Genomic DNA, 26,891 nt, shown 5'->3' with positions numbered 1-26,891 from the left:
CCAAGTGGAGATAGATTCTCTCCTTTAGAATTTTCTCCAATAGTTTCCCTATCACTGATGTGAGACTCACTGGCCTGTAGTTCCCTGGCTTATCTCTACAACCCTTCTTAAACAGCAGAACCACATTAGTTGTTCTCTAGTTCTCTGGCACCTCCCCCGTGGCCAGAGAGGAATTAAAAATTTGGGTGAGGGCCCCTGCGATCTCCTCCCTTGCCTCCCTCAGCAGTCTGGGACACAAATCATCCGGACCTGGAGATTTGTCCACTTTTAAGCCTGCCAACACCTTCAATACCTTGTTACCCCCTATATCAATTTGCTCAAGAACCTCGCAGTCTCTCTCCCCGAGATCGATACCTTCATCCTCATTCTCTTGGGTGCAGACAGATGTGAAATATTTGTTCAACACTCTACCGATGTCCTCTGGCTCCACCCATAGATTGCCCCCTTGGTCCCTTATGGGCCCTACTCTTTTCCTGGTTATCCTCTTCCCATTGATATACTTATAGAATATCTTGGGATTTTCCCTACTTTTACCAGCCAGAGCTTTCTCATATCTCCTCTTTGCTCTCTTAATTGCTTTCTTAAGCTCCACCCTGCACTTTCTGTACTCCACTAATGCCTCTACTGATTTCCTTCCCTTGTACCTGCTAAAAGCCTCTCTTTTCCTTCTCATCGTAACCTGAATATCTCTGGTCATCCATGGTTCTCTGGGCTAGTTACTCCTTCCTATCAACCTAGAGGGAACATGTTGAGCCTGCACCCTTCCCATTTCCTTTTTGAATGCCCCCCACTGCTCCTCTGTAGATTTCCCCACAAGTAACTGTTCCCAGTCTACCTTGGCCAGATCCTGCCTTATTTTACTAAAATCCACTCTCCCTCAATCCAAAACATTTTTTTGCAACTTGTCTATTTCTTTGTCCATAACCAGCTTAAATTGTACCATGTTGTGATCGCTATCACTAAAATTCTCCCCCACCACCACCTCAGCCACCTGTCTGGCTTAGTTCCCCAGAATTAGGTCCGGCACTGCGCCCATGAAGGGAAACATCTTACCTTATTCACCCTATGAAGTCCCCTCAGAATCACAGAATTGTTTCAGTGCAGAAGGAGGCCATTTGGCCGATCGTGTCTGCACTGGCTCTCCAAATGAGTTGCTCCACTAGTACCATTCCCACCTTCTCCCCGTAACACTATGTTCTTTCTTTTCAGATAACAGCCTAATTTCCTTTAGAATGCTTCAAATGAATGTGCACCACCACGCTCTCAGGCGGTGCAAACCCTAACCACTCACTGCGTGAAAAAGTTTCTCCTATCATTCTTGCTTCTAAATCGGTATCCTCTTGTTCTCGATCCTTTCATGAGTGGGAACAGCTTCTCCCCATCGACTCTGTCCAGAACCATCATGATTTTGAATACCTCTCTTAAATCTCCACTAATCTCATTGTCTCTTAACTACCCTCTGAAATAGCCACTCGGTTCAAGGATGGGCAACTAATGCTGGCATTGCCAGTGGCATCTGCATCCCATGAAAGAATACAATTTTTAAATATTGTTTGATAACCACTCCTATGAACTGCTCAAGGACATTTTGCTAGATTCAAGGTGCTATATAAATGCAAGTTGTTTTCCTATCTCTCGACAGCACTTTGAGATGTTATGTTAAAGACACTATATTAATTTGTTGCATTATGGTTGGTGCTTCCCTAAACTGTTCTGTCCTTTTTCCTCTTCCCTATCTCTTCACAATGTTGAGGTAAGGCATTGCTACAGTCTCTTGCTCAAATATAGGTATAGGATTATAAAATGAAAACTCTTTTCTTCCTTCAGCCATTCATTTATCCTGTAAACTTTGTTTTTAAAGGCAAAAGTTATGTAACCAGTATTTCCTGATTTCCTTTTCAAACTTGTGGTATCCTGCCTTCACTATAAACTTTGGGCCTCCAATCTCTCAATTCCAGTTTAATAGTGCTTGCATTTCTGACAAAAGCACAATGAAACTAAATACTGTTTTCTCAACCATTGTGAGCAAAGCGATTGGGTAATGCACTTGTGTGACATCAGACAAGGAGGTAAATACCATCACATGACTCTCATTGTTGCATACTAGATAAAATCTGTAGCACCTTGATATACCAGAACCCTTGTGATTAGATTACGATCAAACGTCACCACCAGTTTCTTAAGGAGATTTATTCTATTTATTCAATTGTGCACTAGCAATATTTGCCTGTAATCAAACTGCTTATCAATATATAACCTTCAATATAAAAGAACATCCCAAGCAGCATCACAGGAGCAAACTAAATTTGACTGGCTACATTTTTCTGGCATTTTCCATTTTTTTGTCAATATACCATTAGGCCCACAAGGGAACTGCTGTACTTAAGTGTGTTTGCTGTACTTTGATAAAGAATGTTTGAATTACCAATCATAAATCTCCAGTTTATAATCACAATTGCACAATGTACAGTGAAGTTTAAACTTAAACAGTCCTTTCAAACCAAACAATTAGCTCGGGGCGCAATATAATCTAACAAGGATACAAAGTTTTAAAAAAATGCCATTTGATTTGTTCTGGCACTACACATTTTTCTTAGAAAGTAACGTCAGTATAATTCAGAATAGATTTTTAACGCATGTTTGCTTGGTGGTGATAAATGCATTTTGGAGGCTTACTATATCTAAAATGTAGGTAAACAAACATGCAGCCAAAAATGAAGACCCTGCTTTATATATTCAGCAGAAAGATGAACGATAATTTTTGAAGTTAAAAGAAATTGCTCAACTGCTTCAATATAAAAGGAGAACAAAGTGTTAAAGCTCAAGTAGGCCAGAAGCCTACATATTGTCCTTGGAAACTTTTTTTTGTAGAGCATCCCTAGTAGCAATAGACATGGTCTGGTAGTTAGCTGACAGAGCCGTGAATCTCGCTGGTGTTTTTTCTGTCGACCATGCGAGCTCCATCAATTTCAGTGGACAACCATCCTTTATGTACACATTCATCGTTGCTAAATCATACTGCTCAAGACTCTTGCTAATCTAATGGCATCATGACCTGCGCTACCTGCCCCCAGCTCCCCTTCTTCCCTTTTTCGAATTAGAAACGGAGGAAAAGAAAGTGACTGACTGCTGCACAGGATCCAGGCCCAGGCTCACCAGCAGCCTGCTGCTGTTGCTGCAAACATGGCGGCCACCATGTCTCCCTCCTGCCGGCCTGGGGCCAGGCCAGGACAAATCCACCTATTCCCACCCCATAATGTGCATAAACAGCCCGCCCACTGCTCCTGCCTTCAATTGTAGGAGATGCCGATTGATCTCTCTTCCCCTTTGGATGACAGGGAAACAACCAGCAGCAGCAGGAGGAGGAGGTCATGGTGTCGGGAATTGCACACACACTAACTCCCTGTCTTAGTGAGAGCCGGCCTGAGGGGAGAAAACATGGGCAATTGTGGCTTTGTTTTGTCCCCTTCCCTTTGAGGCCTCGACAATGTGACTCAGGCCTTGCCGCCACTTAATCCCAATCAGCTCCAGTTTAGAAGCTCTTTGTCGCCTGATCTCTGTCTCCTGGCAGAAGGGAGCAGGAGGCGGATGGACCTTTGAGGAAATCTGATACATTTCAATAAAATCACACCTCATTCTTCTAAACTCCCACAATTATGGGCCCAACCTGTTCAACCTTTCCTTATAAGGCAACCCCTTCATCCCAGGAATCAGCCTAATGAATCTGCTCTGAGCTGCCTCCAATGAATGAATATCCCTCCTTTAATAAGGAGACCAAAACTATACAGTGTATTCTAGGTGCAGTCTCACCAATGCCCCTACTATTGTAGCAAGAATTCTTTACTTTTATACTCCATCCCTCTTGCAATAAAGGCCAACATTCCATCTGCCTTCCTAATTAATTGCTTTTTCTGGGTGCGAACCTTAACTGATTCATGTACAAGGACACCCAGATCCCTCTGTACTGCAGCATTCTGTAGTCTCTCTCCATTTAAATAAAATTCTGCTTTTCTAATCTTCCCGCCACAAGTGGACAACCTCACAATTTCCCACGTTATAATCCATCTGCCAACTTTTTGCTCACTCACTTAACCGACCTGTGTTTGCAGACTTTGGCCATGCCACCCACCATCTCCTTGTCAGCGGAGAAAAGAGCTATCCAGCCTAATCTCATTTTCCAACTTTTGGCCCCTGGAGGGTACGGCACCTCAAGTGCATATCCAAATGTTTTTTTCTTTTGATACAATCAAATTTTATGCATTTAACATCCTTTCAGGCAGTGAGTTTCAGACCTCTACGGCCCTCTGGGTGAAGAAAAAAATCTCCTCAACTCCCCTCCCCTTCCATCAAATACTTTAAATCCCTCCCTCTGGTTATTGACTTCTTTGCTAATGTAAATAAATCCTTCTTATCTGCTCTACCTAGGCCCCTTTTATACAACTAAATTAAATGACCCCTCAGCTTCCTCTGTGCCAATGAAAATAGCCCCAGCTTTTCTAATCTTTCATCACAGCTAGAATCTCCATTCCTGGCAACACCCCTCTGAACGCCCTTTCAAGCAGTCACAGCCTCCCTGTAATGCGGTGAACAGAACTGCACGCAGTATGTTAGCTCTGGTCTAATGAGTGTTTTATACAATTCTAGCATAAACCTCCTTGTCTACATGTCCAGCTACCTTCAGGGATCTGAGGATATGCACTTCAAGGTCCCTCTGTACTTATACACTTATCAGTATCTTATTATCTATTGTGTAGTCCCTTGTTTTGTTTGCCTTTGCTCACAAGCCTCTGGATATCTTCGATATCTTTCTTAAGTCTCCAGGTTTCTTCCTCAGTATCAACCACATTACAATTTTTGTATCATCCCCAAACTTCTTGATCAAGTCCCCTACATTTAATTCTAAAGCATTGGTTATATAAAACAAGACCCAGGAGCAGACCTGTGGGCAAGTGAGAGGAACGTCGGGCAGTAAAGTGGACCCAGGGGAGATAAAGCCCAGCCTGGTAGCGGACTCGGGGGGGCCTGTTGTGGAAATTGAAGGGAGGTCAGAGCAGGGAACTGGAGCTCAGAAATCAACAAAAAACAAATCAAGGACTGATGTCACTACTCCTGCGGAATTGAAAGATTTCCTAAAATGTGATCTAGAATTGGACACAATATGTTGGCTGTGGCCTAACACGTGTTTTATAAAGGTTATAGAATAGAAGCAACAATGGCAAACCCAACCCTGTCGATCTTGCAAATCCATAGAACCATAGAAAAGTTACAGCACAGGAGGCCATTCGGCCCATCTTGTCCATGCCAGCCCGAGGACACCCAGGTGCCCTTTCTAATCCCACCTTCCTGCACCCGGCCCATAGCCCTGCAGCTTACAGCACTTTAGATGCAGATCCAGGTACTTTTTAAAAGAGTTTAGAGTTTCTGCCTCTACCACCAACTTGGGCAGGGAATTCCAGATACCCACTACCCTATGCGTGAAAAAATTCTTCCTCATGTCCCCTCTACACCTTCTGCCACTTATCTTGAATCTATGTCCCCTGGTTCTAGAACTCTCCACCAAGGGAAACAATTTTATCCTGTCCACTCTATCTATTCCCCTCATTATTTTGTACACCTCGGTCAAGTCACCTCTCAGCCTTCTTTGTTCTAAGGAAAATAACCCCAACCTATCCAATCTCTCCTCATAGCTACACTTTTCTAACCCTGGCAACATTCTTGTAAACCTCCGCTGCACTCTCTCCAGAGCTATTATGTCCTTCCTGTAATGTGGTGACCAGAACTGCACACAATACTCCAGTTGTGGCCTCACCAGTGTTTTATACAATTCCAACATTATGTCCTTACTTTTATATTCTATACCTCTGCCAATGAAGGAGAGCATTCACAGATTCCTTACTCTATACCTCTATTTATAAAGCCATGGATCCTATCTGTTATTTTAATAACCTTCTCAACATGTCCTGCTGCCTTCAAAGATTTGTGTACATACACCACACAGATCTCGCTATTCCTGTACCCATTTTAGAAAATAGTACCATTTAGTTTAGTTTATATTACCTACCTTAATTTCCCTACCAAAATATACTGGATTTGAACTAACAGGCAGGGACAGCCTCAGGGACAGTAGGGGCCTTACCCCATCCCTCTCTCAACAAATTTGAGCCCTATTTGTGGTTTGAAAACCCACCAGAAAACCTCATTGCTGCAAACTGAGAGTTCTTAAATGAGGATTCCAACTCAACACCACTGTCTTCAAGAGAAAAGAAGAATCAACCAGCCACGACTGCAGAGCTACTGCTTCAGTGACAGGCCAACTACCAGCAGCCACCACGGAAAGTGACACTCTAGCTGTGAACAAGCATTTGGATAATCCGTGAATAATTTTGCTGGCTTTACCTTTTTTTTAAACTTGGCCAGGTTTTAACATCTGATACTCTTAAAGTCTTATTTCTTTTTGTGCATGCCTGGGGAAGTCATGTGTGCATTTTTTGCATTAGTGGGAAGTTGGATATATTCATACATTTTAAAACTTTTTGTTAATTTCTGTATCTTTACATGAGTGGGTTTTATTAATAAAACTAACTCCTTACTTGTTAACTCCAGGAATCTGGCTGGCTTAATTCTTACACTGAGTAATACACAGTTAAGTTTATATTGAATTGACAATATCACATTTAAAAATAAAATTCAAACTATGTTGTATCTAACCCAGGAGTGGGAAGTCAGCTCAGTTCTCCTAACCTGGTCGTGACACAAGTCTGTTATGTTGTACTTTAGTAAATACCTTTTGAAAGTCAATATACATATCAACCACAGTACCCTCAATGACTTTCTGTGTTACTTCATTAAAGAACTCAATCAAATTACCAAAGAAAAATTGCCTTTAACAAATGAAAACAGAACATGCTCAGCAGGTGATGCTGCATCTGTGGCGGGAGAAACAGTTAATCGATGATTTTCATCCGAACTGGGAAAAGTTAGAAATGTACTAGGTTTTAATCAAGTGAGGAGGAGGAGGGTAGGAAAAAGAACAAAAGGGAAGATCTTTGCTGGGGATGAAGACAAGGGAGGTTAAATGACAAAAGGGTTGGTGGTGTAAGGCCAAAGGGTACAAATAAAGAAACAAAAGATGGGCCTAGAGGGGGTGTGAATGGCAGAATGATGAACAGCTGTCAGGCAAAAGCAAAAACAAAAGAAAAATGTGTAAAAACCAAAAGATGCGAAGAAAAAAGAAACATAATGGGGGCAGAAGCTACATTCTGAAATTGTTGAACTCGATATTGAGGCTGTAAAATGTCTAACTGAAAGATGAGATGCTGCTTCTTGAGCTGATGTTGAGCCTCACTGGAACATAGCAGAGGCTTTTTTGGAAAACCTCGACAACAGCTAACCAGTCCAGCAAAGCCCAAAACCTATGGCAGTGCTCTCAAACCGGCTGTTGTTAAAAAGATGGGAGGAGCTGGGTAGGAAGCTGTAGCAAAGGAAAGCAGAAAGAAGGGAATGAAAACAGCTAGGAAAATATTCTGAATTCATTTAGCTATTGTTTCGATCTCAATTTTGAATTTAGTGACTTCCAGAAGAGTCCTATTTATTCTGGAATTCACAGAATCACAGAGTGCAGAAAAGGCCCTTCAGCCCATCGAGTCTGCACTGACATGTGAGAAACACCCGACCTACCTACCTAATCCTATTTACCAGCAATTGGCCCATAGCCATGAATGTTTAGAGATTAGCATCTAAAATTAAAGTGCATGGGATTGGGGGTAGTCCATTGAGATGGATAGAAAACTGGTTGGCAGACAGGAAACAAAGAGGAGGAATAAAGGGGTATTTTTCTGAACAGCAGTGGCCTTCAAAGCCAGAGGATTCGACTACAATTGTACAGGGCCTTGGTGAGACCACACCTGGAATATTGTGTGCAGTTTTGGTCTCTTTATCTGAGGAAGGATGTACTTGCTATAGAGGGAGTGCAGTGAAGATTTACCCGACTGATTCCTGGGATGGCGGGACTGACATATGAGGAGAGATTGAGTTGATTAGAATTATATTTGCTGGAGTTCAGAAGAATGAGGGGGGATCTCATAGAAACCTACAAAATTCTAACAGGACTAGACAGAGTTGATGCAGGAAGGATGTTCCCGATGGTGGGGGAGTCCAGAACCAGGGGTCACAGTCTGAGGATATGGGGTAGACCATTTAGGACTGAGATGAGGAGAAATTTCTTCACCCAGGGAGTGGTGAGCCTGTGGAATTCGTTACCATAGAAAGTAATTGAGACCAAAACATTGTACGTTTTCAAGAAGGAGTTAGATATAACCCTTGGGGCGAAAGGGATCAAAGGATATGGGGAGAAAGCGGGGGCAGGCCATTGAGTTGGATGATCAGCTATGATCATAATGAATGGCGGAGCACGCTCAAAGGGCCGAATGGCCTACTCTTGCTCCTAGTTTCTATGTTTCAATGTTAAGACGTGCCAACTGCTCATTCAGGTACTTTTTAAAGGATATGAGGCAGCCTGCCTCCATCACCCTCCCAGGCAGTGCATTCCAGACGATCACCACCATCTGGGTGAAAAGGTTTTTCCTCACATCCCCCCTAAACCTCCTGCCCCTCACCTTATGCCCCTCGTGACTGACCCTTCAACTAAGGGGAACAGCTGCTCCCTATCCGCCCTGTCCATGCCCCTCATAATTTTGTACACCTCGATCAGGTTGCCCCTCAGTCTTCTCTGCTCCAACAAAAACAACCTAAGTCTATCCAACCTCTCTTCATAACTTAAGTGTTTCATCCCAGGCAACATCCTGGTGAATCTCCTCTGCACTCCCTCCAGTGCAATCACATCCTTCCTATAATGTGGCAACCAGAACTGCACACACTACTCCAGCTGTGGCCTCACCAAGGTTCGATACAACCCCAACGTGACCTCCCTACTTTTGATATCTATGCCTTGATTGATAAAGACAAGTGTCCCATATGCCTTTTTCACCACCCCACTAACATGCCCCTCCACCTTCAGAGATCTATGGACACACACACCAAGGTCCCTTTGTTCCTCAGAACTTCCTAGTGTCATGCCGTTCATTGAATACTTCCTTGTCAAATTACTCCTTCCAAAGTGTATCACCTCACATTTTTCAGAGTTAAATTCCATCTGCCACTTATCTGCCCATTTGACCATCCCGTCTATATCTTCCTGTAGCCTATAGTTTCCCTGCCACTGATGTGAGATTCACTGGTCTGTAGTTCCCTGGCTTATATCTACAACCATTCTTAAATTGCGGAACCACATTAGCTGTTCTCCAGTCCTCTGGCACCTCCCCCGTGGCCAGAGAGGAATTAAAAATTTGGGTCAGAGCCCCTGCGATCTCCTCCCTTGCCTCCCTCAGCAGTCTGGGACACAAATCATCCGGACCTGGAGATTTGTCCACTTTTAAGCCTGCCAACACCTCCAATACCTTGTCACTTCCTATATCAATTTGCTCAAGAACCTCGCAGTCTTTCTCCCCGAGTTCGATACCTTCATCTTCATTCTCTTGGGTGAAGACAGATGTGAAATTCAAATATGCTTTGATCGATAAATGGTTTAATATTCTTTATTATGTTTAAAGAGAAGGATACTTGGTGGAATATGTTAGCAGGGTACTGATGTTAGCCTGTGATGCTGACTCAAGCAAAGCAGAAGTAGTGGTGTCAGCTTGAGAGCAAGTTGGACAGTTAAAATAACAGGCAACCAGTAGGTGGGGGTCACAGTGGAGGACTAAACAGACGTATTCTGCAAAGTGGTCGCCCAATCTGCATTTGATCTCCCCAATGTCGAGTGACCTGCATTGCCAGCAGTGAATACAGTAGATTAGATTGAAGGACGTTCGTGTAAATCACTGTTTCACCTGAAAGGAATGTTTGAGGTCTTGTATTGTGAGGAGAAGGGAGGGAAAAGGCAAATGCTGCATCACTTGTACTTGCAGGGAATGGTACTGTAGGGGGTGATTGAGGAGTGAACTAGGACATCTCAGAGGGAACGGTCCTTTCAGAATGGCATTACACTGGAGGTGGAGGAAATGACAGAGGATGATCCATTGTACACAGAGGCTGGTGGGGTGGAAGTTGAGGACAAGGGGAACCCTATCGTGATTCTGGGAGAGAGGGGAAAAAGTGAGAGCTTAAGTGTGGGAGTGACTCCAACTTTCCTTGATCATTATGTTGAAATTTACTTTGGTTTCTGCCCAAATTTTTTGATGACAATTTACACAAAATTTCCTGTCAAGTTCATTTATTACTTCAGAATGTAAAAGCTGGCGTAATACATGCCAAAGCAGAGCCATCAATCCGAGGGACAGTGGATGGAATCTTCTGCACTTGCTGGTGGTGAGCTTAAGGGGCAGGAAGGGCTTCTAATTAGCTGGGATGGTGGTGCACTTGAACCATCCCAACCTCTACTACAATTAGGTTCTGGGCAGAAAGGCCCATGGTCAACCTTCCTGCCTCACCGCCTGTTGAAGCCCTTAAGTGGGTAATTAAGGGCCTCATCGTGCCACCGCTGGTATTAACCCAGCTGCAGGCAGACTTGCCCCTTGTGGCATGCACGGCAGCTAAAACTGTGCAGCCAGCTTGTCACCTCCATCAGGCAGGGGAGGGGTGGTGGGAGGTCCCTTCATCGAAGGCACTCAGTGCCTGATTGAGGGACTGGACATCAGGAAGGTGGGTGGCCACTTAGGGCCATCTCCCTTCCCTTGGTGCTGACCCCCCTACACCCCTCTCCCTATGAACCCCACCCAATGAGCACCCCCAACCCCACTACCCTCCATCTTCTCCCCCACCCCAAAATTACTTATGTGCAGCCTGGGTTGCTCTGCGATCCTGGGACTCTGGTAGGTGTTTTTCCTGCAGCAGTCTCCAGTGGTGGTGCTGAGCCTCTGATTGGCTGACAGCTTTGGGTAAGTGAGGCCCCCATCCCCAGCATCATGATGCCAGGGTAAGGCCCACCCGTGGCCTTGACACTGCCTGATTGGCGTGTGATTCAGTGGGCCTTCCTGAAACAAGGCAATGCAAGTTTCTTGCCGGCTCTCCAGCCAGCAGGCAAGATCTCTGATGCTTCAGCAAGATGCCGTCCAGTGACTGGGCCATTGCCTCCTGCCTTGGTGACTGACCATCAGGGAGAGACTCATTCCTTTCCTTCATCCATTATTCTCCCCATTCAGAGGCCACTATAGGTGCTTACGCTTAGTCCTTCTGAACATGCGGAAGAGGATTGGGGTCCAAAACATTTCAATACAGTGAGATTGACAACATTTTGGTAACATGCACGTCTCTGTTCAAAACACATGAAAGAAAATTTGCAAAGAAAATCACCTTCAACCCTTCTGATGCTTTCACAGCTTAGGATCATACATTCGAAATGGCACAGTCAAGGAAATTTGAACTTGCTGATTTTTCAGTGTATAACCAGCATAACTCAGCATCATCAAAATTTCCTTGGATCAAACAATGCACTGTCATTTTTACAACATGGTTATGCAATACTTCCCAGGGACTTCCATGCCACTATATTTTTGGTGGGGACTGGATTTTTGCAGAGTCGAGAAGTCTCTGTGGACCTTTAAAAAGTGGTGTGGGGGACCCAGATACAGATGCCCTGCCTCCGTTTCAGCAGATCCAATTTTTACCAGTAGGGGGAAGGGAACAGGACATGATTCACGCATGAATCCAAACTCAGCAGAGAAATTTGGACTTGGTGCTAAGTTCAAACAGACCCTATTTTGGCTGTTCCAAGGGCCTTAACCCACAGTGTAGAAGTGACAAATTGATGGGATAGTCATAAATGCTTTTGAAGGGTGGTTAAAATTAGTTTAAGTATCATGATCTGAAGTTCTTCTTTAATCCTTGCTCTTTAAACTTGAAAAAATCGTTTAAGCTGTCCATAAGAAATAAATAAAATCTGTTGAGCTGCTTTGATTAACACACCATTTGGTATAGGTTAGGGAAAAAACATTACCATCTGTTCACACAGTTTCAATAGATTTTTTTGTTGACACTTCCCAAGGATTATTATGATGTCATTATGGCTGAGTTCCAAAAGCTACAGTTATCTCAGCAATGAGTTTTGAGTTGACAATTTATTGGCAGTTTAACGAGGCTATTAAAGAATTAGCTGTCTTTGATGTGGAGTCGGAATAGATTTTTGTTTGTTTTTATAAGAGATTGAACAGTTGAGATTTAAAAGCTTTGAATCAGTTTCATGAATGAGAGATTTTTTTCACTATCATGTGTGTATGTGTGAGAGCTGTATTAGATTGTTAGAAGTGTATTTTTTTTCATCTCCACATGGTTTCAGAAGTCTGTCCATGGTATCTATTGGGTGATGGTTAGGGAGCTGGCATGGGTGTACATGGGGGTTATGATGGGGCATGGGGTGGGTAATGGGTATGAGTTGGCATGGATGGGCTATGGGGCATATGAGGGACCAGCAGAGTGGGCGAGGGGATGTTGTGTGATGGCTAGAGGGCCTAAAAGCTTATAAAACAACCAGGGCGAAGCATCAGACAACCTTTGTGAGCCTTCTAAACAACCCATCTCGGCATTCACCCAATGGCCCTCAATGTCAGCTTCATTAGTTTGTGTTGATTCACTAAAAATGTCATTAATAAGCAATGGTAAATGAACAAAGAGAACAAAGAGCAAAGAAAAGTACAGCACAGGAACAAGCCCTTCGGCCCTCCAAGCCTGCGCCGATCATATTGCCCATCAACTAAAACATTTTGCACTTCCGGGGTCCGTAGCCCTCTATTCCCATCCTATTCATCTATTTGTCAACCTGCCTCTTAAACACCACCATCGTACCTGCTTCCACCACCTCCTCTGGCAGCGAATTCCAGACTCTTACCACCCTCTGCGTAAAAAACTTGGCCCGCACATCTCCTCTATAGTTTTCTCCTCTCACCTTAAATCTATGTCCCCGAGTAATTGACTTTTCCACCCTGGGAAAAAGTTTCTGACTATCTACTCTGTCCATGCCACTCATAATTTTGTAAATTTCTATCAAGTCGCCCCCTCAATCTCTGTCGCTCTAGTGAGAACAATCCGAGTTTCTCCAACCTCTCCTCATAGCTAATAGAAATGGGAGTGTTGCAATACTACACAAGCTAAATAGTTATTCCAATAGTTTATTTTACCAAAGCACTTGTGTAAGTTGGATCTGACGTATCATCCTCCAGGAACCTGGAGAGTCCAAAGTCGGAAACCTTGCATACAAGGTTACTGTTGACGAGAATATTGCGAGCAGCCAGATCTCTGTGCACGTAGCTCATGTCTGCCAGGTACTTCATCCCAGCAGCAATTCCACGCAGCATTCCAACCAGCTGGATAACTGTGAATTGTCCATCATTTTGCTGGTAAAGAAAGAAAGAAAGACTTAGATTTATATAACTTTTTTCATATCCACCCAATGTCTCAAAAAGCTTTACTCTTGAAATATAGTCACTGTTGTAATGTACAAAATGTGGCAGCCAATCCATGCACAGCAAGCTCCCACAAACAACAATGTGATAGTAACCAGATAACCAATGTTATACCTGAAACTTTAACATTTTTCCTTGCCTCACATGTGCTGCCTGAAGCTTATGCATGCTTCCAGTTCTTTTTTTGTTTCAAAACCAAATAATTGCCACTCCAGAGAGTGCTTCAGATAATTAACTCCAGGTGGGCTCAATATTAGTGCCATCCAACAAAAATGGGTTGTTTTAAGAGACTTTGTTTCACTATGCAGAAAAAAAATTAAGAACCACCAATGTAATATATTTTTTCTTGTTTTCATGAACTCATGGTTTTGTTTTCTGACATTGATAGCTGTGAGAAGCTAGAGTCTAACAATGGAGGGAGCAGATTCAGCATGTAGAAAACATTCACCAAAGCATTCTCAGTGAAAGTGTGTGAGGGAAATACAAGAATTAGCTTTGTCATGTTAACAGCAGTTACCAAAATACCATGAACAATGAATATTCCGATCAACTACTACTTCATTTCTCAGCAGTGCTAAATTAACACATTCATTATGATTGATATTCAAATCAACAGAATTTACTCCATGCAGGAAAGGGAAAATATAGAAAATTTACATGTGGAGTGGTATTTCAGATACACAGTCCATCAAATCTCTCTGTAACATCACCTTTCAGAAGTCTACTTTTCAAGACAAAACACCCAGCTCACAGTGAATCATTGAATGATGCAGCACTGAAGGAAGACATTAGGTCCATTGTTTTCTCCTGATCGTCTTTGGAAGAGCTACCCAATTAATCCCACTCCCCTGTGCCTTCTAAATAGCCCTATGAATGCTTTCCATTTTACTGTTTATCCGATTCCTTTTTGAAAGTTACTATTGAATCTGTTTTTATCATCCTATCAGGCATTTACAATAACTCACTGCATAAAAAGTGTGTTGCCTCTGTTTTTTTTTTTGCCCCCAACCACCTACTACTGTCCCTCTGGTTCCTGACCCTGTTACCACTGGAAATATTTTTTCTCTATTTACTTTATCAAAACTTTTTATGAACTTGAACAATTGCATCAAATCTTGACATAACCTTTCCTGCTCTAAGGAAAACAACTCCCGTCTTCTCCAGTCTTTATACATAACTGAAATCCTCTATCCCTGGTACCACTCTAGTAAATCTCTTCAAAATCTGCTCCAAGGCCTGGACATCCTTCCTCATGTGTGCCCAGGACGAGCCATTGTTCTATAAAGGTTTAGCAGTACTTCCTTGCTTTTGCACTCTATGAATCTATTATTAAAGCCAAGGATCCCAAATGCTCTTTTAACATCCTTCTCAACTTACCCTGCCATCTTCAAGGATTTATGTACATGCAGCTCCAAGGTCTCTCTGCCCCTGCACTGCTTCTAAAAGGGTAGAATTTAGTTCACATTGCTGCTCCTCATTCTTCCTGCCAAAATGTATCACTTCACATTTCACTGCATCAAATTTCATCTGCCATGTTTTTGTTAATTTTACCAGTCTAAGTCCTGAAATTAGTTACTATCTGCCTCTTTGGTTAGTACTCTTTCAGTTTCTTCAGTCTTCGGTTCATAACTCAGACCTCTGACACTCTGAATGAAATCCTGCATGAACTCCTCAATACCTCCCTTGTTTCTGAGTGCCCAGAGCTCGATATCATGCATAAGGTGCTGAGCACAGGCTGGCAATGTTCTTCGAGATCCCTACTTCTCCGAGCTCCACATTTAATCAAGTATGTTTTAAAAATGTGCAGTGGTTTCTTTAAGTGATTTGACCAGAGCCCTGTATAATTGAATCTCGAGCCATTATGACTTATTTCTATTGTTCTAATAACATTCAACTGACTTTGTTGGTGCTTGATTGCTGCCATGATAGTTTTTCAGGCTTAAAACAAGGGCCTGAGCTAGAAATATGGTAGGGTTGAACACATGGACATTCCATGCCACACATGTCCACATCGCACCCAGCACCCCCCTCCCCACGCCGACCCCCCACCATGCATGCACTCTAACCATGATATTTGTAAAAGTTGAAATATACACGATTTGGCTCTGCACCTGAAACAAGAATTAAGTTCTTCGAGTTGTGAAGAAATGAGAACTTACCTAGTTCCAGATGGAAGCCAAGGACACCATTTCCCAGCGGCCCCAAGAGTTCTCAGCATGCGCAGACTGTAAGAAGGTGACAGACTGCACATGCTCCATTCTAGTCTGTCTTTTTCTTAGTTCAAGGACTCGGCCATCTGGGACATTGGGAATGTGCCTATGTGGCACAAAAACAATGATCATGGAACCCAGATTTTGTGCCAAAACAAGGGGAGTCCTAAGATTGAGAAAGGGAACCCAGGGAAAAAGGACTCAGAGATGGAGACCACGGGGAAGGAGCCACCTATAGGAGACCACTGTTAGGAATCACTGTGGAGAGAAACCATTGGGAAGAGGAGCAAAGGAAGAGGCTCCAGGTAGCAAACGTGCTGCTGTTGGCAGGTTTCAGGTAGTAATGGCTCAGGAGAAGCCCTGGAGTGTTGAAAAGACAACAGGAGGTTGGTGACTCCGTAAACCTTTGGAGCAGTGGTGTTCTGCTCTGCTCGGGGTAGTGGAAGAGCTGGAGTGCAACCTTGGGAAGTCAGTGGAACATAGTCTCAAGAGAAGAGATTAACCTATAAAAAGCTACACAGTCATTGAGGCAGCCCTAGTTGGAGCGATTTTTAGAGGGAATTCAGAGGCTAGATCATCGAAAGTAAAGACTTGGGCTCCCTCATGAAGGAAACAGAGTTTTAATGATATTGTGTAGCTCACAGTGGACACTGACATCTAGACGGATTGTTGAGAAATCCATGAGATCTATCTTTGTCACATCTGCCATTTAATGTGGTGTGGTGTGTTTGACCACAGTTTGCCTGTTAATTCACATGTACCTCGTTAATTCTGAATGTTAAGATAGAAAAAGTAAATTGTTTTACTTTTCTGACTTTGTATAGTAAAGTTTATTTCATTTACTAAACAAAAGTGCAATTGTGTAGCTTTATTCTCTTCCCTTGGATCTCAAACTTTGTCTACTTTAAACAAAAAGTTCCTTTTTTTATTCATTCATGGGACGTGGGCATCTCTGGCTAGGTCAACACTTTTTGCTCAACCATAATTGCCCTAGAGAAGGTGGCGGTGAGCTGCCTTCTTGAACCGCTGCAGTCCATGTGGTGTAGGTACACCCACAGTGCTGTTAGGGAGGGAGTTCCAGGATTTTGACCCAGTGACAGTGAAGGAATGGTGATATATTTCCAAGTCAGGATGGTGAGTGGTTTGAAGGGGAACTTCTGGATGGTGGTGTTCCCATGTCTGCTGCCCTTGTCCTTCTAGATGGCAATGGTCTTGGGTTTGGAAGGTGCTGACTAAGGAGCCTTGGTGAGTTCCTGCAGTGCGTCTTGTAGATGGTGCACACTGCTGCTACTGTGCATCAGTGGTGGAAGGGGTGAATGTTTGTGAATGGGGTGTCAATCAAGCAGGCTGCTTCGTCCTAGACGGTGTTGAGCTGCTTGAGCATTTTTGGAGCTGCACTCATCCAGGCAAGTGGGGAGTATTCCATCACACTCCTGACTTATGCCTTGTAGATGGTGGACAGGCTTTGGGGAGTCAGGAGGTGAGTTACTCACTGCTGAATTCCTAGCCTCTGACCTGCTTTTGTAGCCACAGTATTTATGTGGCTAGTTCAGTTCAGTTTCTGGTCAATCAATCACCCCCAGGGTGTTGATAGTGGGGGATTCAGTGGTGATAATGCTTCTGAATGTCAAGGGGTGATGGTTGGATTCTCTCTTGTTGGAGATGGTCATTGCCTGGCACTTGTGTGGCGCGAATGTTACTTGACAGCTTTGGTTACTAATTGGATCATAACAGAGTAAATCGGAAGCACTGATGCCTGTTTTAAAGCTCCTTCCTGAAAACAGGCTTCCCTGAATGCTGATAGCATTGGTCCTCCTTTGTTCAGGGGAACCAAGCATATGTGCAGGGACTACTGCAGAATCTTAAAAATGCTTACCTAACTGTTCAGCAGGGAGGAGGGATCTCAAAGAGCATTGTCAGCCTCTGCTCAGCATCTCCCTGCATCTTATCACTCCACCTTCCTCCCCCTCCTACTCCTTCCCTTGACCATGTCCCTGTCCCAGGTGCTTCGAGATCCCACCACCCTTCCAGTCGCTTCTTCCAATCAATGGCCTGCAGCTCTGCAGTCCTAAAAGTGCAGGTTGGGAGTGGTGGTCACTGCTGGGGCTACAGGCAGTCTTAGCACCCAAAGAAGCCCAGGTGAATCTGTTAAAACTTTATGGCACGAACAATTTTTAAAAATTTATCAAAAAGGAAACAAAATGATTTTTTCATATTCTATGTCTCACATTACAGTACAATATGTCCCTCTTCTAGGACCTCCAATAACTTATTAGTGCAAGCATTCCTCTTTGTAGAACAGGCCACCAGTTGGTAACTTGCATTGACTCGTTGTATCTTGGAGATCAATTTTCTCTCAACAACAAGGTTAATCCTTAGCTTTTTCTTCATCGCATCTTTTGTCAAATGCACATTACCTCACATGAAATAGTTATCCACGTAGCATTAAATGGGCAAACCTTTCTCCAAATTTCCCTTGGATAGGATTCCTTTAATACATTAGATAAATAAAGTCTATCTATCGCATCCACCAGAGCCAGAGTTTCTGCAGCTAGAGTACTTTTAACCGCCCTTTTTATTTTTGGCTTCCCAGGCAAACGGACAACACTTTCCATGTTTTCCTACAAAGAATATGATAAACCTAGCCTCGAATACCCATCCAGAAGGTTGGCATGTGAAGCACCACTAAAAATAAATGAATTTCATATCTTTCAGGTCAACCAGGACTGGAAAATTGAGTATACATTTCTCTGAATTTAATTTCTTTAAAATTTTATTTGCCTTCAAAACCTCTTCAATTGTAGTGTGTTTCAGCATAGTACTACTAAGTTTCAGTATGACAAAACTGGCATCGGGTCTTGTTTGAGTGCATGGCCAGTTTATCTGTCCAATCAAGCTTCTTAGCTGCTCTGTTTCTTCTTTGGATGTAAAATCATCTGTGATGCTCTGGCCTGGTTTATTGGGATGTGATCAACACTTTCCAGATATGACTGGGTTCAAGGTTACTCCTGACCTATTCTAATTAATGTCTAACCCTATATATTTAAAAGCTTCTGAAGCCTGACTTCCCTTCTTAAATTCCCCTTTTATCTTATCAATAATTCCTCAGTGGAGCCTATGGAGATTCCCCAGAGAAAACCATCGGCATTCATCATAAAGATGCCTGTGAGTTTCTCTTTGTGATACCAGTAGGACATTGCAGGGTCTGCTTTCAGCTGATTCTAACATACTTTCATCAAGACAGATCTATCTCAGAAATACCATACTCTCGATGCATCATTCAATCCATAAACACATTTGTTTGATTTCCATGGCTTCCCTTCGACATCAATTACTTCTTTAGGTGGTTTCAAAAATACCTCTCTTTGAAAGTTTTCATAGCGTAAAAATGCGGCTTTTATATTAATTGACTTATTTCCAAGACTATGTGGCTGAGGGAGCTAAGGAAATCTTCAAGATCACTTTTCCTACTATGGGAGAGTCCACTCTAACAACTTGATCTCTAAGTCTCTGTTTGAAACTCTGAGCCATTAGTCTTACTTTAGCCTTATATGTCCCATCAGGAAGTACTTCTCCAATACATATCCACCTGTGTGATATGTTGGCTGTTTCCTATCTGGCACCTGGTATTTTCTAATTGTCCAACCCTTTTTTTTGCCTCTCTTGTTAATTTATTTTCTAATTTGTTTGTAGCCACCAAAATTTCCCAATCATAAAGGCTCCTATTTCTAGTGGTGTTCCTCGATTGTTGTGCAGTCCTTGTTCTGGTCAAACTATGGCCTCTACTTGCCCTCCTACCTCTTTCTGATATACTGCTACAGAATCCCTCCCTCCCATGATCAGAGGTTCTGTTGTCGGTACACAATTGGTTCCTAGTGTCAGAGTCCACTCCTGTCACCTGCCAGATCTGCCAAAAAGGTCTCCATCTTCATTCCTTTTTTTCTGTGATGCTTCTGTTGTATTGATGCCTGCCATATCCAATGGTCTCAAAATGCTGCGGTCATTGAATCTTCCATTTTCTGTGACACCGCTAAATGTTCCATGAAGGCTGCTAGAAATGACTGTTTTCCCAGGAATCTTTTTAAAGCTTCAGACATTGTCTCTTTCTTAGAATCAAACTTCAGTTAAGACCAGGAACCTATCCACATGTGACACTTTGGCACAATCCAATATAGTGTGCTAAATTCCATAATGTATTCCTCAATGGAATAACCCACCCATCTTTCTAAATTTATCAAAGTTTGACCATGTCACGCATGCATTTAATGTATCATCTTTCTTATAAATCTTATCCATTAATTTTAATAGACTATCCAAACATTCCTCAATGTTCAATTGATGGGCCTCTGGCTCAGAAAGTACTTTACAACTGATCTTGCTTTTGTTAGGAAGTGACAGTCTCAAGGCCATACCTTGTTTTTGCTTTGGTAATTTTAACTTAATTTTTTCTATTTGTCATAAGTTTCATATTCAGGGAACATGAGTGGGAAATCATACCCTGACACTTTATGCTTGGTTTCAGCCCTGAAAACACCATTTTATTTGAATTTGCAAAGTTTCCTTGTAAACTTTTGTTTTTTCTGTAATAGTGTCCTACCAGGGGCTGTCACCCCACTTTCATTACTTTGATTTATTGACTATTTGTTTCATCCAAAAGAGAATATAAAAAGGGGCTGCATCCAGTGCAGAGGGGGTGAGGAGGGAGGAACACTTCCTTGTAAGCTGGCTCCAAGCCTGCAGCCTGGCCAAGGCGGCCATTAACAGGTCGAGGCAGTGGGCTGTCAAGCACGTCATCCGACCTGACTGTTGCCCTTCTTCCACAGCTATGTTCGCAGCTGGGTCGCCCTTCAGAGGGAGCACATGGTGTCTGCCGGTACACTTGAGGCCTTCCACAATCAATGAGCGCCGTGGGGGGTGGGGTGCATCATCAACCCCAGAAATGATATTTTGATTTGATTTTGTAAGTTTCCTTTTGAAATTTTGATTTTTCGTTACAGTGCCCCAACAGAGACTCTCACCCTCTCTCATCAGTTTATACTTGATCATTGGTTTTACTTAAAAGAGAATATAAAACAGGGTTGCACCCGGTGAGGAGCGGGGCGAGGAGAGAGGAGGACCTCCTTGTAAGTCTGCTCCGAGGCCTAGTTAAGGTGGCCATTAACAGGCCCAGGCAGCAGGCTGTTGAGCAGGTTGTCTGACCACACTGTCTGCCTTTCTTCCATGGCTATGATCATGGCTGTGTGGCCCTGGAGAGGGAACATGGTGCCTGCAGGAACGCTGAGACCCTCCGCAACTGGTATGCTCCACGAGGGCTGGAGTTCATTGTCAGCCCTGGAAATGATATTTTGGTTTGATTAGTTACGTTTTTATAAGTTCTATTTTTGTTATAGGGGCTGTCACCCCTTTATCAGTTTATTTTATTGATTATTGGTTTGTTTAAAAGCAGCATATAAAAAGGGGCTGCCTGGGACACTGGGTGGTTTAGTGGGTAGATGGCGAACATCTGTAATGCTGCACTCTGAGAATAAATCTTCTATCTGGGAAAGGATCTGTGTCTATTTTCGAACTTCACCATCTGGAATGGATCCATTTCACATGGTACCAGAGGAAGGTAGCCTAAAAGTAGAGATTGGAAACTAAGATTTTGTTTTCAGATAGAAGGTTGAAACCTGAGTTACTTAGTCATAGAGTCATTGAGGTCTACAGCACAGAGAAAGGCCCTTTCGCCCAACGAGTCTGCACCAGTCAAACAAATACCTGACTATTCTAATCCCATTTTCCAGCACTAGACCCATGGCCTTGTATGCCATGGCATCACAAGTGCACATCCAAATACTTATTAAATGTTATGAGGGTTTCTGCCTCTACCACCCTTTCAGGCAGTGAGTTCCAGATTCCCACCAGCCTCTGGGTGAAAAAATTCTTCCTCACATCCCCTCCAAACCTCCTGCCCCTAACTTTAAATCTATGCCCCCTGGTTATTGATCCCTTCACCAAGGGAAAATGTTCCTTTCTGGCTACCCTATCTATGCCTCTAATAATTTTATATACCTCAATCATGTCCCCCCTCAATCTCCTCTACTCCAGGGAAAATAACCCCAGTTGATCCAATCTCTCCTCAAAACTAAAACTCTCCATTCCAGGCAACATCCTGGTAAATCTCCTCTGCACTCTCTCTAGTGTAATCACATCCGTCCTATATGCGGATTCCAGAACTGCTCGCAATACTCCAACTGTGGCCTAACCAGCGTTTTATACATTTCCAGCATAACCTTCCTTGAACAGAGGCCCGAACAATCCCCATCCACCACTACTCTCCTCCATCTGGCTGAACTTGTTCTCTCACTGAACAATTTCTCCTTAAACCCGTCTCACTTTCTCCAAATAAAAGGTGTGGCTATGGGTACCCGCATGGGCCCCAGCTATGCCTGTCTCTTCATGGGGTATGTGGAACATTCCTTGTTCCAGCCCTACTCAGGCCCCCTCCCACAACTCTTTCTCCGGTACATCGATGATTACTTCGGTGCCACTTCATGCTCTCGTCTGGACCTGGAAAAATTTATTAATTTTGCATCCAATTTCCACCCCTCCATCATTTTCACATGGTTCATCTCTGACACTTCCCTTCCCTTCCTTGACCTCTCTGTCTCAATTTCTGGTCCACCAATATTCATTCCAAGCCTACCGACTCCCACAGCTACCTCGACTACAGCTCTTCACACCCCGCTTCCTGTAAGGACTCCATCCCATTCTCTCAGTTCCTTCGCCTCCGTCGCATCTGTTCTGATGATTTCAAAAACAGTTCCTCTGACATGTCCTCCTTCTTCCTTAATCAAGGTTTTCCACCCACGGTGGTTGACAGGGCCCTCAACCGTGTCCGGCCCATCTCCTGCGCATCCGCCCTCACACCTTCCTCTCCCTCCCAAAACGATGATAGGGTCCCCCTTGTCCTCACTTATCACCCCACCAGCCTCCGCATTCAAAGCATCATCCTCCACCATTTCTGCCAACTCCAGCATGATGCCACCACCAAACACATCTTCCCTTCACACCCCCTTGGCGGCGTTCTGCAGGGATCATTCCCTTCGGGACACCCTGGTGTACTCCTCCATCACCCCCTACACCTCAACTCCCTCCCACGGCACCTTCCCATGCAACCCCTCCTCACTGTCCAAGGGCCCTAACGCTCAAAGAACAAAGAAAAGTAGAGCACAGGAACAGGCCCTTCAGCCCTCCAAGCCTGTGCCGATCATGTTGCCCGTCAACTAAAACATTTTGCACTTCCGGGGTCCGTATCCCTCTATTCCCATCCTATTCATCTATTTGTCAACCTGCCTCTTAAACACCACTATCGTACCTGCTTCCACCACCTCCTGTGGCAGCGAATTCCAGACACTCACTACCCTCTGTGTAAAAAAACTTGCCCCGCACATCTCCTCTATAGTTTTCTCCTCTCACCTTAAACCCACGTCCCCTAGTAATTGACTCTTCCACCCTGGGAAAAATCTTCTGACTATCTACTCTGTCCATGCCACTCATAATTTTGTAAACTTCTATCAAGTCGCCCCTCAAACTCCGTCGCTCTAGTGAGAACAACCTGAGTTTCTCCAACCTCTCCTCATAGCTAATAACCTCCAGACCAGGCAGCATCCTGGTAAACCTCCTCTGCATCCTCTCCAATGCTTCCATATCCTTCTGGTAATGAGGTGACCAGAATTGCACGCAATATTCCAAGTGTGGCCTAACCAAGGTTCTATACAACTGCAGCATGACTTCCCAGCTTTTATACTCAATAACCCTGCCAATGAAGGCAAGCATGCCATATGCCTTCCTGACTACCTTATCCACCTGCGTTGCCACTTTCAGTGACCTGTGGACCTGTACACCCAGATCCCTCTGCCCGTTGATGCACTTAAGGGTTCTGCCATTTACTATATAATTCCTACCTGTATTAGACCTTCCAAAATGCATTACCTTGCATTTGTCCGGATTAAACTCCATCTGCCATTTCTCCGCCCAAGTCTCCAACCGATCTATATCCCGTTGTATCCTTTGACAATCCTCTTCACTATCTGCAACTCCTCCAACCTTAGTATCGTCTGCAAACTTACTAATTAGCCCAGTTACATTTTCCTCCAAATCATTTACATATACTACAAACAGCAAAGGTCCCAGCATTGATCCCTGATGAACACCACTAGTCACAGCTCTCCATTCAGAAAAGCACTCTTCCACTGCTACCCTGTGTCTTCTATGATCAAGCCAATTCTGTATCCATCTTGCCAGCTCACCTCTGATCCCGTGCGACTTTACCTTCTGTACCAGTCTGCCATGAGGGACCTTGTCAAAGGCCTTACTGAAATCCATGTAAATAACATCCACTGCCCTTCCATCGTCGATCATCTTTGTCACTTCCTCGAAAAACTCGATCAAGTTAGTGAGACACGACCTCCCCTTCACAAAACCATGCTGCCTCTCACTAATACGCCTTTCAAGTGAAGCAGCATTTAACTTGCACTTCCCTCAATTTAGTCTACTGCATTCGCTGCTCCCAATGCGGTCTCCTCTACATTGGAGAGACCAAACGTAGACTGGATGATCGCTTTGCGGAACACCTTTGGTCTGTCCGCAAGCATGACCCAGACCTCCCTGTCGCTTGCCATTTCAACACAGCACCTTCCTCTCATGCCCACATGTCTGTCCTTGGCCTGCTACAATGTTCCAGTGAAGCTCAACGCAAACTGGAGGAACAGCACCTCATCTTCTGACTAGGCACTTTACAGCCTTCTGGACTTAATATTAAGTTCAACAACTTCAGATCATGAACTCTCTCCTCCATCCCCACCCCCTTTCCGATCCCCCCCTTTCCCAATAATTTAATTTTTATCTATTATTATTTTTTATATATATTTTTCTTTTCCCACCTATTTCCATTATTTTTAAATGTATTTCTATCCATTGTTTTATCTCTATCTTTTAGCCTATTTTTATCCCTTCCCCCCACCCCACCCCCTGTCACTTGTTCATCCTGCTTTCTACCCTTAATGTAATCATTAGCACATTTCTTAGCTAATATCACCAGCATCAACACCCCTTTGTCTTTTTGTCTATGACATCTTTGGCAATCTCTTCTTTGCCTCCACCTATCACCGGCCCTCTATCCAGCTCTACTTGTCCCACTCCCCTCAACCAGCTTATATTGCACTTCATTTCTACATTTCTTAGTTCTGATGAAGAGTCATACAGACTCGAAACGTTAACTGTATTCCTCTCCGCAGATGATGTCAGACTTGCTGAGTTTTTCCAGCTATTTTTGTTTTTGTTTCAGATTTCCAGCATCCGCAGTAGTTGGCTTTTATTCCAGCATAACTTCCCTGCTCTTATATACTATGCCTCGGCTAATAAAAGCAAGAATCGCATATGCCTTCTTAACCACCTTATCTACCTGTCCCGCTACCTTAAGGGACCGATGGACATGTACACCTCTGGTCCTCGTTAGTTCCCATGGTCCTACCATTCATCGTGTATTCCTGTGCCTTGTTTGAACTGCCCAAGTGCACCACCTCACACTTATCCTGATTAAATTCCATTTGCCACTGATCAGCCCATCTGAGCAGCCCGTCTATATCCTCCTGTAATCTAAGGCTATCCTCTTCACTATTTACCACCCCACCAATTTTCGTGTCATCTGCGAACTTACTGATCAACAATCCTTTTATATTCTCTTTTAAGTAAAACCAATGATCAAGTATAAACTGATGAGAGAGGGTGAGAGTCTCTGTTGGGGCACTGTAACGAAAAATCAAAATTTCAAAAGGAAACTTACAAAATCAAATCAAAATATCATTTCTGGGGTTGATGATGCACCCCACCCCCCACGGCGCTCATTGATTGTGGAAGGCCTCAAGTGTACCGGCAGACACCATGTGCTCCCTCTGAAGGGCGACCCAGCTGCGAACATAGCTGTGGAAGAAGGGCAACAGTCAGGTCGGATGACGTGCTTGACAGCCCACTGCCTGGACCTGTTAATGGCCGCCTTGGCCAGGCTGCAGGCTTGGAGCCAGCTTATAAGGAAGTGTTCCTCCCTCCTCACCCCCTCTGCACTGGATGCAGCCCCTTTTTATATTCTCTTTTGAATGAAACAAATGGTCAATAAATCAAAGTAATGAAAGTGGGGTGACAGCCCCTGGTAGGACACTATTACAGAAAAAACAAAAGTTTACAAGGAAACTTTGCAAATTCAAATAAAATGGCATTATCGGGGCTGACGATGCACAACAGCCAGTCCCCGTGGTGCACACCGGCTTCAAGTGTACCTGTGTGTGCCCTCTCCTCACCCCCTCCCCCCCACCCCTCATTGGGTGCAGCCCCTGTTTAAAGTAAAATCAATTATCAAAAATAAACTAAACGAGAGGGAGGTGAGAGTCCCTGACGGGGAAATGTAACAAACATCACTTTAGCCTCCTCTGTTCCAAAGAAAACAACTTTAGCCTTTCCAATCTTTTTCTCATAACTAAAATTCGCCAGTCAGTGCAACATCCTCGTAAATCTTCTCTGTATACTCCCTAATGCAATCTCATCTTTCCTATAAAGCAATGATCAGAATTGCATGCAGTACTCCAGTTGTGGCCGAACTAGTTTTTTTCAGTTCCAGCATAATGTCCCAGCTTTTATATCCAATGCCTCAGCTAATAAAGGCAAGTACCGCATATGCCTTCTTAACCACCTTATCTACCTGCCCAGACACCTTCAGGGATCTGTGGTCATGCATGCTAAGGTCCCTCTGTTCCTTTACACTTCTCAGTATCCTATCCTTTATTGGGCATTTTCTTATCTTCTTAGCTTTCCCCAAATGCATTACTTCACACTTCTCTGGATTGAACTCCATTTACCACTGTTCTGGCCACTTGACTAATCCATCGATAACTTTGTGCAGTCTATAGCTTTCTTCCTTTATTCTCAACCATTTTTGTATTACCTGCAAACTTTTTAATCATACCCACTATATTCAAGTCTAAATCATTGATATTTATGAGAAAAATCAAGGGGCCAACACTGAGTCCTGTGGAACTCCACTGGAAACAGCCTTCCAGTCACAAAAATACCCAATCACCATGACCATCTGCTTCCTGTCTCTGAGCCAATTTTGGATTCAACTAGTAATTTTACCTTGGATCCCATGGACTTTTACTTTTGTGACCAGTCTGCCATGTGGGAACTTACCGAA

The 26,891-nt window shown here is 43.7% G+C and overlaps 1 protein-coding gene across 3 annotated transcripts in view; it reads right to left on the bottom strand.

Moving 5' to 3' along the window:
• LOC144690622 (ephrin type-B receptor 2) overlaps nt 1-26,891 on the bottom strand; it is a 1,056,594-nt gene that overhangs the window by 98,249 nt on the left and 931,454 nt on the right. For all 3 annotated transcript variants that reach the window (XM_078558305.1, XM_078558307.1, XM_078558306.1), the window contains one exon: nt 13,170-13,385. In XM_078558305.1, coding sequence (XP_078414431.1) covers nt 13,170-13,385 — 216 coding nt within the window. The remainder of the gene's footprint in view (nt 1-13,169; nt 13,386-26,891) is intronic.

The sequence above is a fragment of the Cetorhinus maximus genome, chromosome 15 (assembly GCF_964194155.1).
Source record: "Cetorhinus maximus chromosome 15, sCetMax3.hap1.1, whole genome shotgun sequence".
Lineage (NCBI taxonomy): Eukaryota > Metazoa > Chordata > Chondrichthyes > Lamniformes > Cetorhinidae > Cetorhinus > Cetorhinus maximus.
This window is presented reverse-complemented; position numbering and strand designations above follow the sequence as displayed.